This window comes from Rattus norvegicus, chromosome 6, assembly GCF_036323735.1.
Source record: "Rattus norvegicus strain BN/NHsdMcwi chromosome 6, GRCr8, whole genome shotgun sequence".
In the NCBI taxonomy this organism is placed as follows: Eukaryota; Metazoa; Chordata; class Mammalia; order Rodentia; family Muridae; genus Rattus; species Rattus norvegicus.
This window is the reverse complement of record NC_086024.1, coordinates 115,690,764-115,704,264: the sequence shown is the minus strand read 5'-3', so window position 1 is coordinate 115,704,264 and position 13,501 is coordinate 115,690,764. Positions and strand designations below refer to the sequence as shown.

At 38.9% G+C, this 13,501-nt stretch overlaps 1 protein-coding gene across 7 annotated transcripts in view; it reads left to right on the top strand.

The window, feature by feature from the left end:
• The window catches only part of Cep128 (centrosomal protein 128), a 378,006-nt gene that overhangs the window by 355,494 nt on the left and 9,011 nt on the right, over positions 1-13,501 (top strand). For 5 of the 7 annotated variants that reach the window (XM_056985589.2, XM_056985587.2, XM_056985584.2 and 2 more), the window contains 2 exons: positions 1,449-1,562; positions 10,995-11,127. In XM_056985589.2, coding sequence (XP_056841569.1) covers positions 1,449-1,562; positions 10,995-11,127 — 247 coding nt within the window. The remainder of the gene's footprint in view (positions 1-1,448; positions 1,563-10,994; positions 11,128-13,501) is intronic. The other 2 variants (XM_056985588.2, XM_056985586.2) reach the window with 1 other exon arrangement.

Here is a 13,501-nt window from a genome sequence, read left to right as displayed (position 1 = left end):
ACAGCCTTAAGTGAAAGTATAGAAATCCCCATCTTATTAAACATGAATTACATTTACATATACACACACATACATATGCATGTATATATACTAATATATGTATACATATCAGGTAGGTACCTATAACTTTCTATAACTCAGTGTGATGTAAACAAGAATTCAAAGACTTAGGTGTTCATCTGAGTTTAGGCTCTTGCCCCTGATGGCTGAGAGTCTCAGGGAATACTTAATGTACATTGAAGGACATGAATACTGCCATCTGTCTGGGTTCTTCCCATGGTACCACCACCAATATATATGCAAAACTGTACTTTGCCAGTGTACTTGTTGATAGTCCCATAGTTATGACTGAGTAGAAACTCTGTCCTATTTTGATATGCTTGACTTTATTCCTGCTTGAGTGTGGCTGCATCCTCTCACCCTCCTCCTGGTTCTTCCTCTTCTTTTAACCCCATTTTGGGAAGAAAATAAGAAATGCAGATGTCTATGTCACCTGTATTTACACATCACTTACTTGATATGGTGGGAAGGAAGTGGCACTGGGTTCCAACCTAAATCTGCCACAGATTGCCTAGCTCTGGCCAAAGCATTCATTACTTCAGGGACCTCTGGCTTTCTTTCCTTTTCCCTTTTCCTCATGGAAATGAAAACCCTGGACCTGGAATTCTAATTCCCCTTTCTGCTTGAACCATCAGTGAGACAAACGTTATTTGAGAGTATTTCAGTCTCTGCCTACCATAGATAATTATACACACCAGAATCATTAGCCCTCACTTTCTTCTTGTCCCCCAGTATGAAAAGTCTCCATGATTGTCATAGCTATTGCCACGTTCCTTCTTTCCCTTGAAAATGAAGGGAAAATTAAAAACAAAAGAGGTTCCTGAACATGCTGCTTTCTTAATTTCATTGCTCTCTGAATTTGTATGATTATTAAGACTTTATAAGATTATTAAATATTAAATTTAAAAATGTATGCAATTCATGCCTCTTTCCCAGCTGTGGAGCAGTTGGTAGCTGTTAGCAGCTGGAAAGGTTGGTTTTCTCTAAGTATATCACACCCATCTTATCGCTGTGGCCTAGTACAGCATGGTCATACTCTCTATTTTCTTACTCACCTTTTCCTTGCTAGTTCTTTACTCTAATGTCAATGTCTTGGTGTGTTGTGTGTGTGTGTGTGTATTTGAATATATGGTTTATATATTATACATATATAATTTATTTATTTTATGTATGTGAGTACATTGTCACTGTCCTCAGACACACCAGAAGAGGGCATCAGATCCCATTACAGATGGTTGTGAGCCACCATGTGGTTACTGGGAATTGAACTCAGGATCTCTGGAAGAAAGTCAGTGCTTTTAACCACTAAGCCATCTCTTCAGCCCCTCAATCACTGAGTTTTCTTTTATCTACTGATTTCCAACCCTTTGTTGTTTTTTTTTTTCCAGGGTTCCTCCAGTTTATCTGTGAAAAGTGATGGCAGATACTCTAAATACAGTCTCCACGGAGATTCTGCTCAACAGCGCCGAGATGACACCAAGTACAGAATCAAGACCTTTAGGGTAATATTCTTCATATGCTTCTTTTTGGGGAGGTGGGGGTGTCAGGGGGCCTGGATCATTAACTAACCTTAAGTCCATAGCCTGAGAAGCAACTGTGGCAGTGTTTGTGTTGAGGTGCTTGGGGAAGACAAGATTCCATTTGATATGTAAAATAATTTTTCAATTCCATAAGCATATGCAAAGATTGCACTTTTAACATTTCAGTCCTTAAGTTTATACATTGTTATGATAGCATTCTGTCTATCTGTGGAATTTAATGCCACCTTAGAAATCCTGGGCTGGGAAAACCCTGGTGGCTTGGCTTGTCAAAGCTATTGTAAATGATTGCCCAACTTCATGGATAAAGCGAGCAGCTCTCAGCAGTCAAGTCCCCTTGAGGTCCAGTATCCTGTGCTATTAGCCGTGGCATATCTAGTTACTCTCTTAGGTGAGCAAATTCCACACTAGGGCTTCTGATACATAAGAGTAACCAGCACAAAGATGCACATCTGATTGCACTGACAGAAAATGTACTGTTCCCTAATTCTGCCCCAGTGTCCATCAAACACAGATGGATGAACCTAGTTGACCCTGAGTGATCTTAGCCCAGAACCAAGTATCTTGGCTTGAACATTGTGACATTCGGGCACGGTAATCTTTGTTATATTATGCATTATAGGATGGTTGGCAACGTCCCTAAAGTCTAATCAGTTTAGCATCACCCTTGGTGCTAGTAGCACACCCACACCCAAATTGTGATACCCAACATGATCTCTAGGAATTACCATATAACTCCTGCATGGCCAAATTACTGCCTCCCACACACAAACACAATGTTGATTTAGAGAGAATCCATTTATAGTCAGCTATGTACTTGTATTACAAAAAGTGTCTAAATTACATAGTTTAATTTTAATGAGTCTTCCTTATAGTGTATGCACTCACTTACTGCAGCCATGTATAATTATTCCTAAGGATTCTCATTGCTCCTACTATAATTGTGTAGAATACCCAGTGGACAGAGAGAAGGTGCTCACTTCAGAAAACCCTTCCTAACTTAGTTATGCTGCATTATTGATACCGCCACAAGTAAGAGAATTTCTCATGATTCTATTGCTTTTTAACCAATTTTAAAATTGGAATTACTGGCTCTAGTCGTAACCTTTTTTTGTCTCATATGACAGTTTTTAAATCATCTTTCAACATTCCTGTAGAGTCCCATACATTCTGAATTATTCATTTCTCCTTCAATAGGATGTGATATGTAGGCAGTGGGAGTTAGTGATAATTACTAATCACTGAGGATGTTACAACACACTCTTACAGGTACTGCATGTTTTGTATGGAGTCATGCTACTCTGTATAGCCACTGTCATGCTGACATTGTTTGTCCTCCTGTATTACTGAAGGAAGGAAGGTTACAGAGTTATTACCTGTTTAAACTAGTATTTAAGACTAAGTCTATGTACATGCAATATTCTATGTTCTTGATCACTATCCTATTACTGAATACGTTTGGATTTTATATCGCTCACAGTCACAGAATGTAGGACTATATTTTTAATGTGGTGTAAAAGTTTTCTCCAAAACCACGTGATTCTAATACATAGCCTATTACCAGTTTAACAGAGGTCTAGATATACATTAAACATTTAAAACATTATTTCCCAATGCAGCATGATTTGCTACCTGGTGAATCTGTGCTATCTAGTGGTGTCAACCTGCTATAAATCAGTGCAATTTTCATAATAGCATTTGGCAAAGGCATGAATGTTTAACGTGTGCAGCAAGGAAGCGAAGAGTTCTGTGTGAAGTTGCGTTTGCAGCTGGAGATGAAACCAGGCCTGTCTCTGAGCCGGGTTAAACTTCGGAAATACGAGGAAATCGGCTCGGGAACTTTGGAAATAGATGGTATAAGTGTTTTCCCACAACTTGTATTTTCCAATGGCCACGTTCCTGAATTAATCCTCTGTAAACATTTTCACATATTTATCCATTCTTGTGAATATATAGGTCATCACCAAAATCTGCAGATGCCTACCCTAAATGATACAATAGCCTGACTGTTTTGTGAGACTGTCTTGCCAGTTATGGACACCAATAGTCATGTTGGCAATAAATTATTTAAAGAGACTGAGAGAAGTATCCTGTGCTAGTTAGATTTTAGTCAACTTGACACAAGTTAGAATCACTTGACAAGAGGGAACCTTAATTGAGAAAATGCCTGTTCTGACTACTTTTATGTCAACTTGACATAAGCTAGAGTCATCAGAGAGGAGGGAACTCAATTGTGAAAACGACTCTGTTCTACAGAACATTTATTAATTAGTGATTGATGGGGGAGGGCTCAGTTCATCACTGGTGGGCCCACCCCTTTGCTGCTGGCCCTGGGTTCTTTTCTCTCTCTCTCTCTTTTTTTTTTTTTGTACTTCATTAATTAATTTGTTTATTCAGTTTACATCCCAGTTGCAACCCCTGTGGTGAGTGAAGTGTCTGCCGTGTAGACATGAGGTTCTGAGTTCAGATCCCCGGTGCTCACACATACACAGGTCCTTGGTTCTTTAAGAAAGCAGGCCAGGCAAGCTAGTAAGCAGCACCCCTCCATGGCCTCTGCATCAACTCCTATGTCCAGATTCCTTTCCTGCTTGAGTTCCTGCCCTAATTTCCCTCCATGACTTTTAGCTGGAAGTATAAGATAAGAATCATCCAATTCCTCCCAGAGTTGTTTGACGCTGAGACGAAGCGAGTGTTGGGCCTTTATGCAGCCACACTCCGTTGTTACGTGCTGTCTAGGGTCGCTTTTCTGCCTCACTGGAGAGTGGGTTCTACAGTGGGAACAATATGGCCCATAAATCCTAAAATATTTACCACTGACCTCTGTTCAAACACAAACAAACAAAAACAACAACCAACCAACTTCTAACTAGAAAAGGGAGACCTTGACATTCTATTCTCTTATACACTGTAAACTGTTTTTCTTTGTCAATCAAATAAATACTTCCCAAGCTTTTGGAAGTTCATTCCTCTCATGTTTTACATTGTATGTTATCTATGTGCCTAGAGTGTCTTTAGGCACACGTGTTTGTGCTGTGTGTTGTCTGTATCTAGAATGTTTCTAGGCTCACATGACTTGAATTAGTGAGCCTTCAGGGAGCTTCCATCTAATTGGAACTTACAGATCGTCCCCATTTGTTACCCTTTCGAATCCAGCCTTTGATGAACACTAATTTAGTTTTTCTAACATATTACAAACCCATAACAATTTAAATCCTTCCATAAACGGTGATGGTGCAGATGAACAGCGATGGATGTGGCACAGGTGCTCCCAACCAACTTTGCGTGGGATTTCGAAGAAAAATGTTGAGTCTTGTGAAAGATGCTTGAAATGACAAGGTGCAGGGAAGAATTTTGTTCATGTCTGAATCCGGAAGAGGTTGTTTATTAGCCTTTCATTTGCAGAGTCCTGTACTGCTGTTGACAAGTAAGTGTTGGGATGGCAGGACCATGTTGGCATCATCTGGCTTCTCTCAGGTTACTGCTGTTGTGTGGGAAAACAGTGCAGCATCTAGAGTGCATACCGTGCAGAGAAAGAAGTGTGAGCAGGAAGTAGGCAGTCAGATTCTCATTCGGGCCAGAGCTAGAGCTCCTTTCCTGTTTATTCCTGTGACAACCAGCAGTATAAAAATGACCGAGCTTCTAGAAACCTGTTGAGAGGTTGGGCAGTCCCTATGTCCCATTTTAAGAGCATGACATAATATAAAAATATGATAATATAATATTGTGCTGGGCTGGCCAAGCTAATTGAACAGAGCCTGATCTCAACCTTTTATATTTAGAATTCAACTCAAAGCCGAGTCCAGTGCACTCTCCTTGATTCTCCGTAGACAACAGAAGCGTTTCACAGCCTCTTTTCCATCCAGCCTAATTGAGTTTCTGTAGGAAATGCAGTCTTCTTCACTGTCCCAGCTGTTTCACATAGAACAGAATGTCCACAGTAAGCCAGGAACACAGCATCACTAATCTGAATTCATGGAGGATCGTGGTTTGCCCGGAAAAAAAAAATCCATTCATTACCTTTATCCATACTAAATATATGGTTTTAATTAACATTGAGATTTTTTGGTAAAATCTCAGAAGGCATACTCTTTCCCCATTCTTCCTCTTTCTGAAAAGAAAACTGTGTTTTTTGGTTTTTTTTTTTTTTTAACCTACTAGCTGAAGAGTTACTGTGCAGCTCCTATTTGAAGAAGCAGATGTTTTACAGGATTAGAGGAGCGAAGTGACAGAGTGTTGGTAATGGCTTTCTGAGGGGAGGGCATTGGGAAGGGAAGGCAGTTTGTGGAAGCCCTTCACAGTGTTTGCTCGATGTAAGCATGTATGTGCTATAAGTACCCAAGCTTGCTCCTGGAAGTCATTTCCCCCCTCATTGAATCTCTCTAATTTGTTTATGCTTTGCTCATAGCAATTAATGCCATTCAGCACTTTCCCAGGTCAGCTATTTTTGACTTAAATCTGCAACAGCAGCTTCTAAAACATGCTGTGCGCAACTCCTAGTGTAATTCAAGACTGTAGGTGATGCATAAACATTTCCGTTTTCATACTCTAAAATATATCACTGGTGCATGATTCATGCAATTTCCTGGACATTGCTTGAGAATAGTGGGAGCAACCATGGGCGAGCATAAGGGAGTGGTGAGCCTTTTATCCCTGTCGCACCATTGACAGCCTTTCCTCATCTTTGAAAATAAATGTAAATTGCTATGCAAATATAGCTCTATGTGTCCCTCAACCCAAACAACATGTCTTTCTGTGGAGAGCCTTACGCAGAGTGTAGGTAGATGTTATGGATAGATAGAGTGCAACAGTGTGAGTATAAGTGGACGGGGAAGATGAAGCAATCCCCTTTGCTGTGTGGCCTGGCATTTTAGCCCAGACACTGTCTGCCTCAATGTTGACCCAGAACAGAGAGCCAGCACACACAATAAGTTTGTGATTGTGTTCTAAGTTCAGCCAGTGTAAAAGTCTAACAAAAGTCTAATTGGTACTTTTCCCCCCATAATACTTGTGTGAAACATACCAAACTTTGTTTGGAAATCAAATCATGTGGAAAATGAATCATTTTATTCCTTTAACTTCATCAGGACTTACACGCCGCTATGTTCAACTACTAGATTTTATCTTGCTTTAGAAAAGCTAAACAAAGGATTTTTTTTTAACAAGCCAAATTAAACTGGGATTCTTTTTCCTCATCTGAAAACAGTTATGAGTTGGAAGTGATAACTCAGTTAAACACATTAGTTTCTTTTATTCTACAGTCTTATTCTGCATAACCCAGTTCCCTTGGTATGGAATAAAAAATTTTAAACAACAGTCAATAAGGAAATAATGTTTACTAATACAGATAGAAAACTTCTGAAAGAGCCATCAAATGGTCGTATCTAGCGCACTCTTTTCTTGTTTTTGTTTTTGTTTTTGTGAGAATTCCATACAGTACTCTTTGATCACATTTAGCCCCACCCTATTCTCCCAGGTTGACCCATCCTCCCCAGCCCACTCATGCAGTGGAGTTTATAAGAATATTTTCATTCATCTGTTGCTCTGGTGATGAACATTGCTTGAGGTTTTCAGTATTAAGTCAGTTTAGATTTCCCATAGAAAAGACGGCCTGCATAGTAGGGAATTCTGTTTAGATCCCTGACATGATAAAGTATTAGCGATAAAGGAACGAAGAGGTAGTCTTGTCCACCCCTTAAGTATAGCTGACCAGGATGCCTCCCACCTGTAAATCCCACACATGCAAGGCAGAGAGATCGCATGTTCAAAGCCAGCTATGCCACAGACTTTTTCAACAAAGAAAAAGGGGAGAAAAGGACGAAAGAGAACTTGCAGCTGTAAAAGTAGCAACGTCCTATGTTCTAGCATCTACAGTGAGTGGATCTTAACTTCAGTGTATCATACAGTGCCACCATCCCCTCACTACAGGGGGCACCGCATCAAATATGGAGGATCGTGGGGGGATGGTAGAAAGATGGGCTGCTGGGATAATCAAAGGCCTGCCCTAGGGATTAAAGTCAGAAATAGGAGAAGTAAAATTGAGAGGTGAAGTGCAAGCTTTAGGCGAACTGTCCGGTTTGAACTTTGCAGTGAGAATGCAGTTTATAGGGGAGGAAGTTCAGGCTCTATGGAATGCTGATGGAGGAGCAGGCCTTCACATTGGGCTGGGAAGAAAGAGTGTGCATTATTTGACAAACGAAGTTTAAGAAAACATCCTGAGAAAGATCCAGAAATACTGCCCCCCCTTTTTTTTCTCCAAGGGAAGAGATCGATAAAAACTTTAAAATTAAATTTATCACTTATAAAGTTTGAGCTAACTGCACCCCTGGGAGAGAAGTATTTGGTGTGCATTGTTACATATTAATCATTAGATATCACTTTAGCAGAGGAACTGAGTCAAGTTGGAACAGCTTTTAAGAAACCACTTACAATGTGAGTTATGAAAGAGAAGTGGACGAAGCCCAGGGAAAATACTAGAAAATGCAAGTCCTTTCATCCATTGAGCTGTGCAGAGAGCTCTGGCTAACTGGGTTATTCAGACTTAAGACGGCAATAAAAACAGGCCCTTGTTTTAAGGATAAAAGAATTGTTAAAAAGCAGAAGCTGGGACTATTAACATTGCAAAGTATCTTTATTTTTAATAAATATTTTCTTCTTGGTACTAAAGTCCTTGATTAAGTAATAGGCGTTAAAAAGAAGCATTTAGTTTTTGAGCATGTTGTAAGTTATGTTTAAGTTGAGATTCCACAGATTGAAAAGCAATATAGGGGAGCAGCAGCAGTAGGAAAGGGAAGAACAGGAAGCACTTTTCACACACCAGCATGACCAGCATCTGAGGAATCATGAAGCACTTTTCTTTTGTAATTCAATTTGCCTAGTTCATTTTGCTGTTTTTGTTTCAAGATAATGTGAACTATTTGACAATTTTTTAAAGATTTTATTTTTGTTATATTTGTGTGTGTGTGTGTGTGTGTGTGTCCATCCATGAATGCCAGAAGAAACTCTGACTCTGGAGATATGGGGTGTCTGAGCCATAGGCTCAGGGAAATAAATTTACATCCAAATATGCTCTAACTGCTGGGTCATCTCTCTAGCTCCCTCTGACTATTTTGAAGGCATGAAATGTTCAAACTTAAAGGTGTGGTTAAATCTCCATAGTTCTCACACGCAAAGAAGGGAACTTAGGACACAGCCACACATATACCCTGTGAATAGAAGGGGCATTATGTCTAGCCGAGCATCGGAACACACGGAGCAACAACTACCAGCAGAGCCGTAAGCTCTGGCCGGTATTCACAAACATTACCATTTTCCCTTCTCTCTTTTCTTTATACCTGATGCCCTTCGCAGAAGAATCCATGAAGCCTGGAGCAGCAGCATGAACTGACTGCAGCTACCGGACACTTTCAGACCATCCCCAGTGACAGCTCACGTACATCCTCAGCATTCTACAGAATAGACTATATGTTCTGAGTGGAGAAAATCATTTCAAAACTTTTATGATTGAAATTATAAATACTTTTATGATTGAAATTTTATAAATTATAAAATTTCATCCACAATGAGATGAAAGCAAAAATGGATAACAGAAAACTGCTTATGAAATACCCCAAATACTTAGAAATTAAACCTCATATCATACTTAAACCTAAACCATTGGTGGCCCAAAGAAGCAAGGCAAAGGAAGTTATAAATATTCATCTGCATTAAGGTGAAAACACATAGTATCGAAATCTGTGGGATCAGCAACCTCAATGGCATGTAGAAAATGTACCACCCAGTGATCTCACTTCCGGTAAACTAAAACATGAGCAAGCCCTTCATAGCAACAGGTCTGTCATACAGCTTGCTTAGAGTAGGAAAATATCTTGTAGTAAACTTATGTGTAGATAATACAGTGTAAATAAAACTATGGTACATTGATGATGATGGTGGTGGTGATGATTATGATGATGATGATGGTGATGATGATGGTGGTGATGATGATGATGGTGATGGAGAAAGTACTCTCAAATACAGCGATACTAGTGAATGAAGGAAGTTGGTGGGGGTATGTAATAGAGCTGGTGCTTGTAATATGTAATGACTTAGGGAATGGAGGAAACAAGAATCCACTTGTGTAAGGTGTGTGTGTGTGTGTGTGTGTGTGTGTGTGTGGTGTGTGTGTGTGTGTGTGTGTGTGCTGTTTGTTTTGTAATTTTTGTTTATTTGTATTTATGTGCAATATCTGTGACCAAAATAAAAGACTGATGAAGATGGTACTAAGAATGGCAGTGAATGTATTGGGTAGTAATGGTCTGTGAGGCTCACTGCTTGACAGACTGCATTCGAGACACCTTAGACCACCTCACCCACAGCTGCTTGATAGTTCAAATAGTTCTTGAACATCATCTCCAAGGGTCATCTTCTTTGACCACAATTCTATTGTCTTCCTTTCTGTTATTTACTGTTCTTAGAGTACTTATCATGGTTTTAATGACACCTTGATTCATGCAGTTTATTTGTTTAATGAATGCCTTTCTCATTTGGAAACCTGAAAGTTTACTGATCATGAGCCCCGATAATCTCATTTGTTATTGGCCCAGCCAAAGTACATTCTACCCCCAATTATTCTGAATGAATGGGGGATGGAGAGCAAAAATGATAACAAATAATTTGAAAAGAATCATTTTAAAAATTACAGTTTCACTACTTAAGGATATCAAAATACCTATTTTTAATCAATTTAAATAATGAAATGGCTTAAAGTTGTCATCTAATAGTTGAGAAAGATACATTTGTTCAACATAGTAAGAAGGGGACCTATCATGTATATTTTTAAATTAATACTTGTTGGATGTGAATAATTATATTAATTATACAAAAAGCAGTCTGGTAGAATTCGTTTTCAACATAAAATTGTTTTTATTGACCCAGGATTCCCACCTAAGAATTTGTCATAAGGGGCAGGCCTAAGTATGGAAAAGCCTACCTATTTACAGGAATTTCTTACAGTGTTATTTATAGAAGCAAAACCCTGTACACCATTTAAATGCCAAGGAAAACAGTGGCTTAGTAAAGCACATTGTGCCCACAGGCTAGTGTATGGGAACTAGGAAGCTGAAGATTAGGACAAGAGGATGACTTTAAAATGTTTGCAACTAAATGCAAAGAACATGAGGTTTGACAAACGCATTTCTGAAGCCTTTTTACATGGTGGAGGATTGGACTGGACTGGAACAAAATATTTTGCATGACAATAAGTGGTTTCTTTTCCTATGTGTGGCTTAGCACATGTGTTTTATTTTAGGCAGTGATCATTCTCGCTCACCCATGCATGTGCCGTGTAGCTTGCATAGTAAGGTCCAGTTCCCAGCCAGTGCATTTACATGACTCTTCCCATGTCTTCTGTGTTCACAGAACTCAATGTGTCCTCTTTCTCAGGACGACAGACCCTTTTCTGCCGGTTCCCACGCTCATGGCCTAGATCACTCCTCCTCTTGGCAGGACCACAGTCGCTTCCTGTCTACTCCACAGTTTTCACACTTTAACTGTAAGTAATAAAGTCTTCTACCAGTTATTAAATTGGATTTTTTTAAATGTAACTCATGGGGAAATTAAAGTTTAAGGCCAGTACATGATAGTAATATTCATGCTAAAGTCTGAGAAATGTTTCATTATGAATCATAAAAATGTCCCCCAAGAACACTTCTGATATTACCTAACTTGGTGAAAAACATGGAATTCCTTTTTGGATCTCAAACTTTTTAAAGAAAACTTAAAGTAAATCATGGTAAAAAAAAATGTTAATTGAACCCATTTTTTTGGTCTAAAAGTTGTTAAATTATAGATGAACAAAAAATGAAAACTATTTTGTAATAAGATGAAAATCGTCAAAACAGGAAGATTTTTTTGCGTATGAGTATTCAGCAATATTTATTTGTACAAAGAATAAGGATACATACATAACTACATACTGAATTCCACTGTTTAATCCCTGTTATAACAGTAAAATGATGTCTGAGTTCACTAGGCCAGGATCCAGTGGACTTCTTCCCATGGTCTAGGGGTTCTGCATTATACTTGAAGAGGGCATCAGCTATGGCTTTAAAGATGTTTTCTATTTTAATACCCCAAACTCAATGCAATTTTAAATAAATCTTAGGGTAATAAAGATGGATTTTTAAAATTTGAGTGACCTCTTGTTGACTGCTTTTCTAGCCCCTCCACCACAGATTGAACTGGATGAATGAGTGTTGTCTGCTCTGGTCTACACTGCTTCCCTAGCCTTCCACATACTACTTGAATCCTATTAAAAGCCCAATTAATGTTCAACTAAATTAGGTAGCTGAATATACAAGTCCTTTTTTGAAGTCTATTTTATCTAAGCTATGGGGATTCAAATATTATTTAATAGATTCTAATTTGCATAATAATTTAGTTCTTCAATTTATCATGGGCCTGGAGGGTTATACATTAAATTTGATAATTCTGTCATTTAAAATAGCTAGTCTGCTATAAAATAATATACCAAAATAAGTCTTAAAAGAAGTAGGTCAAATCCAAAGGTGATATCTCTCATTTTTGCTTATTTATATTCATAGATTCATTTAATAAATATTTATCAGATTCTGACAAATGGTTTGGTTTTCATTATATCATAATTATTTCATTGCAAAAGGTAAGCATTTTTTTCTTTCCCATCTTAATCATTTTACCAAGTGATTTTGTATCTCTGTAAACCCTCTGCTATTCAGATGTTGCAGCCACTCTTCCGTTTGAATGACATCGCAGAATCTGGTATATATACAGGGCAGGATTTGTGTCTTTCATATTAAACAATGCAAAAGGTTCCTCAGGTTACCATCCACCAGGAAGGAAGGAATTGCCTCAAAACATTAGAAGTCCCACCTGCTAGCACCCTAAAAACCTAAGCTAACAGGACCAGGAGTCAAGCCGAGCAGCCATTTTCTACTGCCACTCAATTTTGTTGAAATGTCTCCTAAAAGGAAATGATTAGAAGACATGACGTAGGAAATATCAAGGTTGTGGGAATTATATTCAACATTATAATAAGGCATTCAAAGAGACTGCATTTAGCTTTTGTTTTTACCATCTTGTGATCAGCCTTGATCATTTTTCTAAAATATATTTCTCATGGGCAGATAATGGGTTTCTATTCTAATGTAGTCATTCAAAAGTAAATAAAATTAATAACTATAGGAAAAGTTAACCTTGCAATATATATAGTGTGAATTGAGGCATGCTTTGTTACTGCCTGTATTATAGTATATAAAAATTTTAATTGAATTCCTCCAATGATTAATTGAGCCTTTTGTTTTACTCTCTTTTGCGTTTTTATTGGATATTTTTATTTACATTTCAAATGTTATGTTATCCCCTATCCCATCCCCACTCCCCTGCTTTTATGAGGGAGCTCCCACGCACCATCACCTACCCCTTCTCGCCTCCCCGCCTCCCCGCCCTGACATTCCTCTATAGTGGGACATCAAGCCTTAGCAGGACCAAGGGCTTCTCTTCCCACTGATGCCATCCCAACAAGGCCATCCTCTGCTACATATGCAGCTGGAGCCATGGGTCAGTCCATGTGTAGTTTTTGGATGGTGGTTTAATCCCTGGGAGCTCTGGTTGGTTGGTATTGTTGTTCTTATGGGGTTGCAAACCCCTTCAGCTCCTTCAAACCTTTCTCTTAACGCCTCCATTCGGAACCCTGTTATCAGTTCAATGATTGGCTGTGAATGTCCACCTCTGTATTTGTCATGCTCTTGCATAGCCTCTCAGGAGACAGCTATAGCAGCCCCCTGTCAGCATGCACTTCCTAGCATCAGCAATATTGTTTAGGTTTGGTGACTGTATATGGGCTGGATCTCCAGGTGGGGCAGTCTCTCTATGGCCTTTCCCTCAGT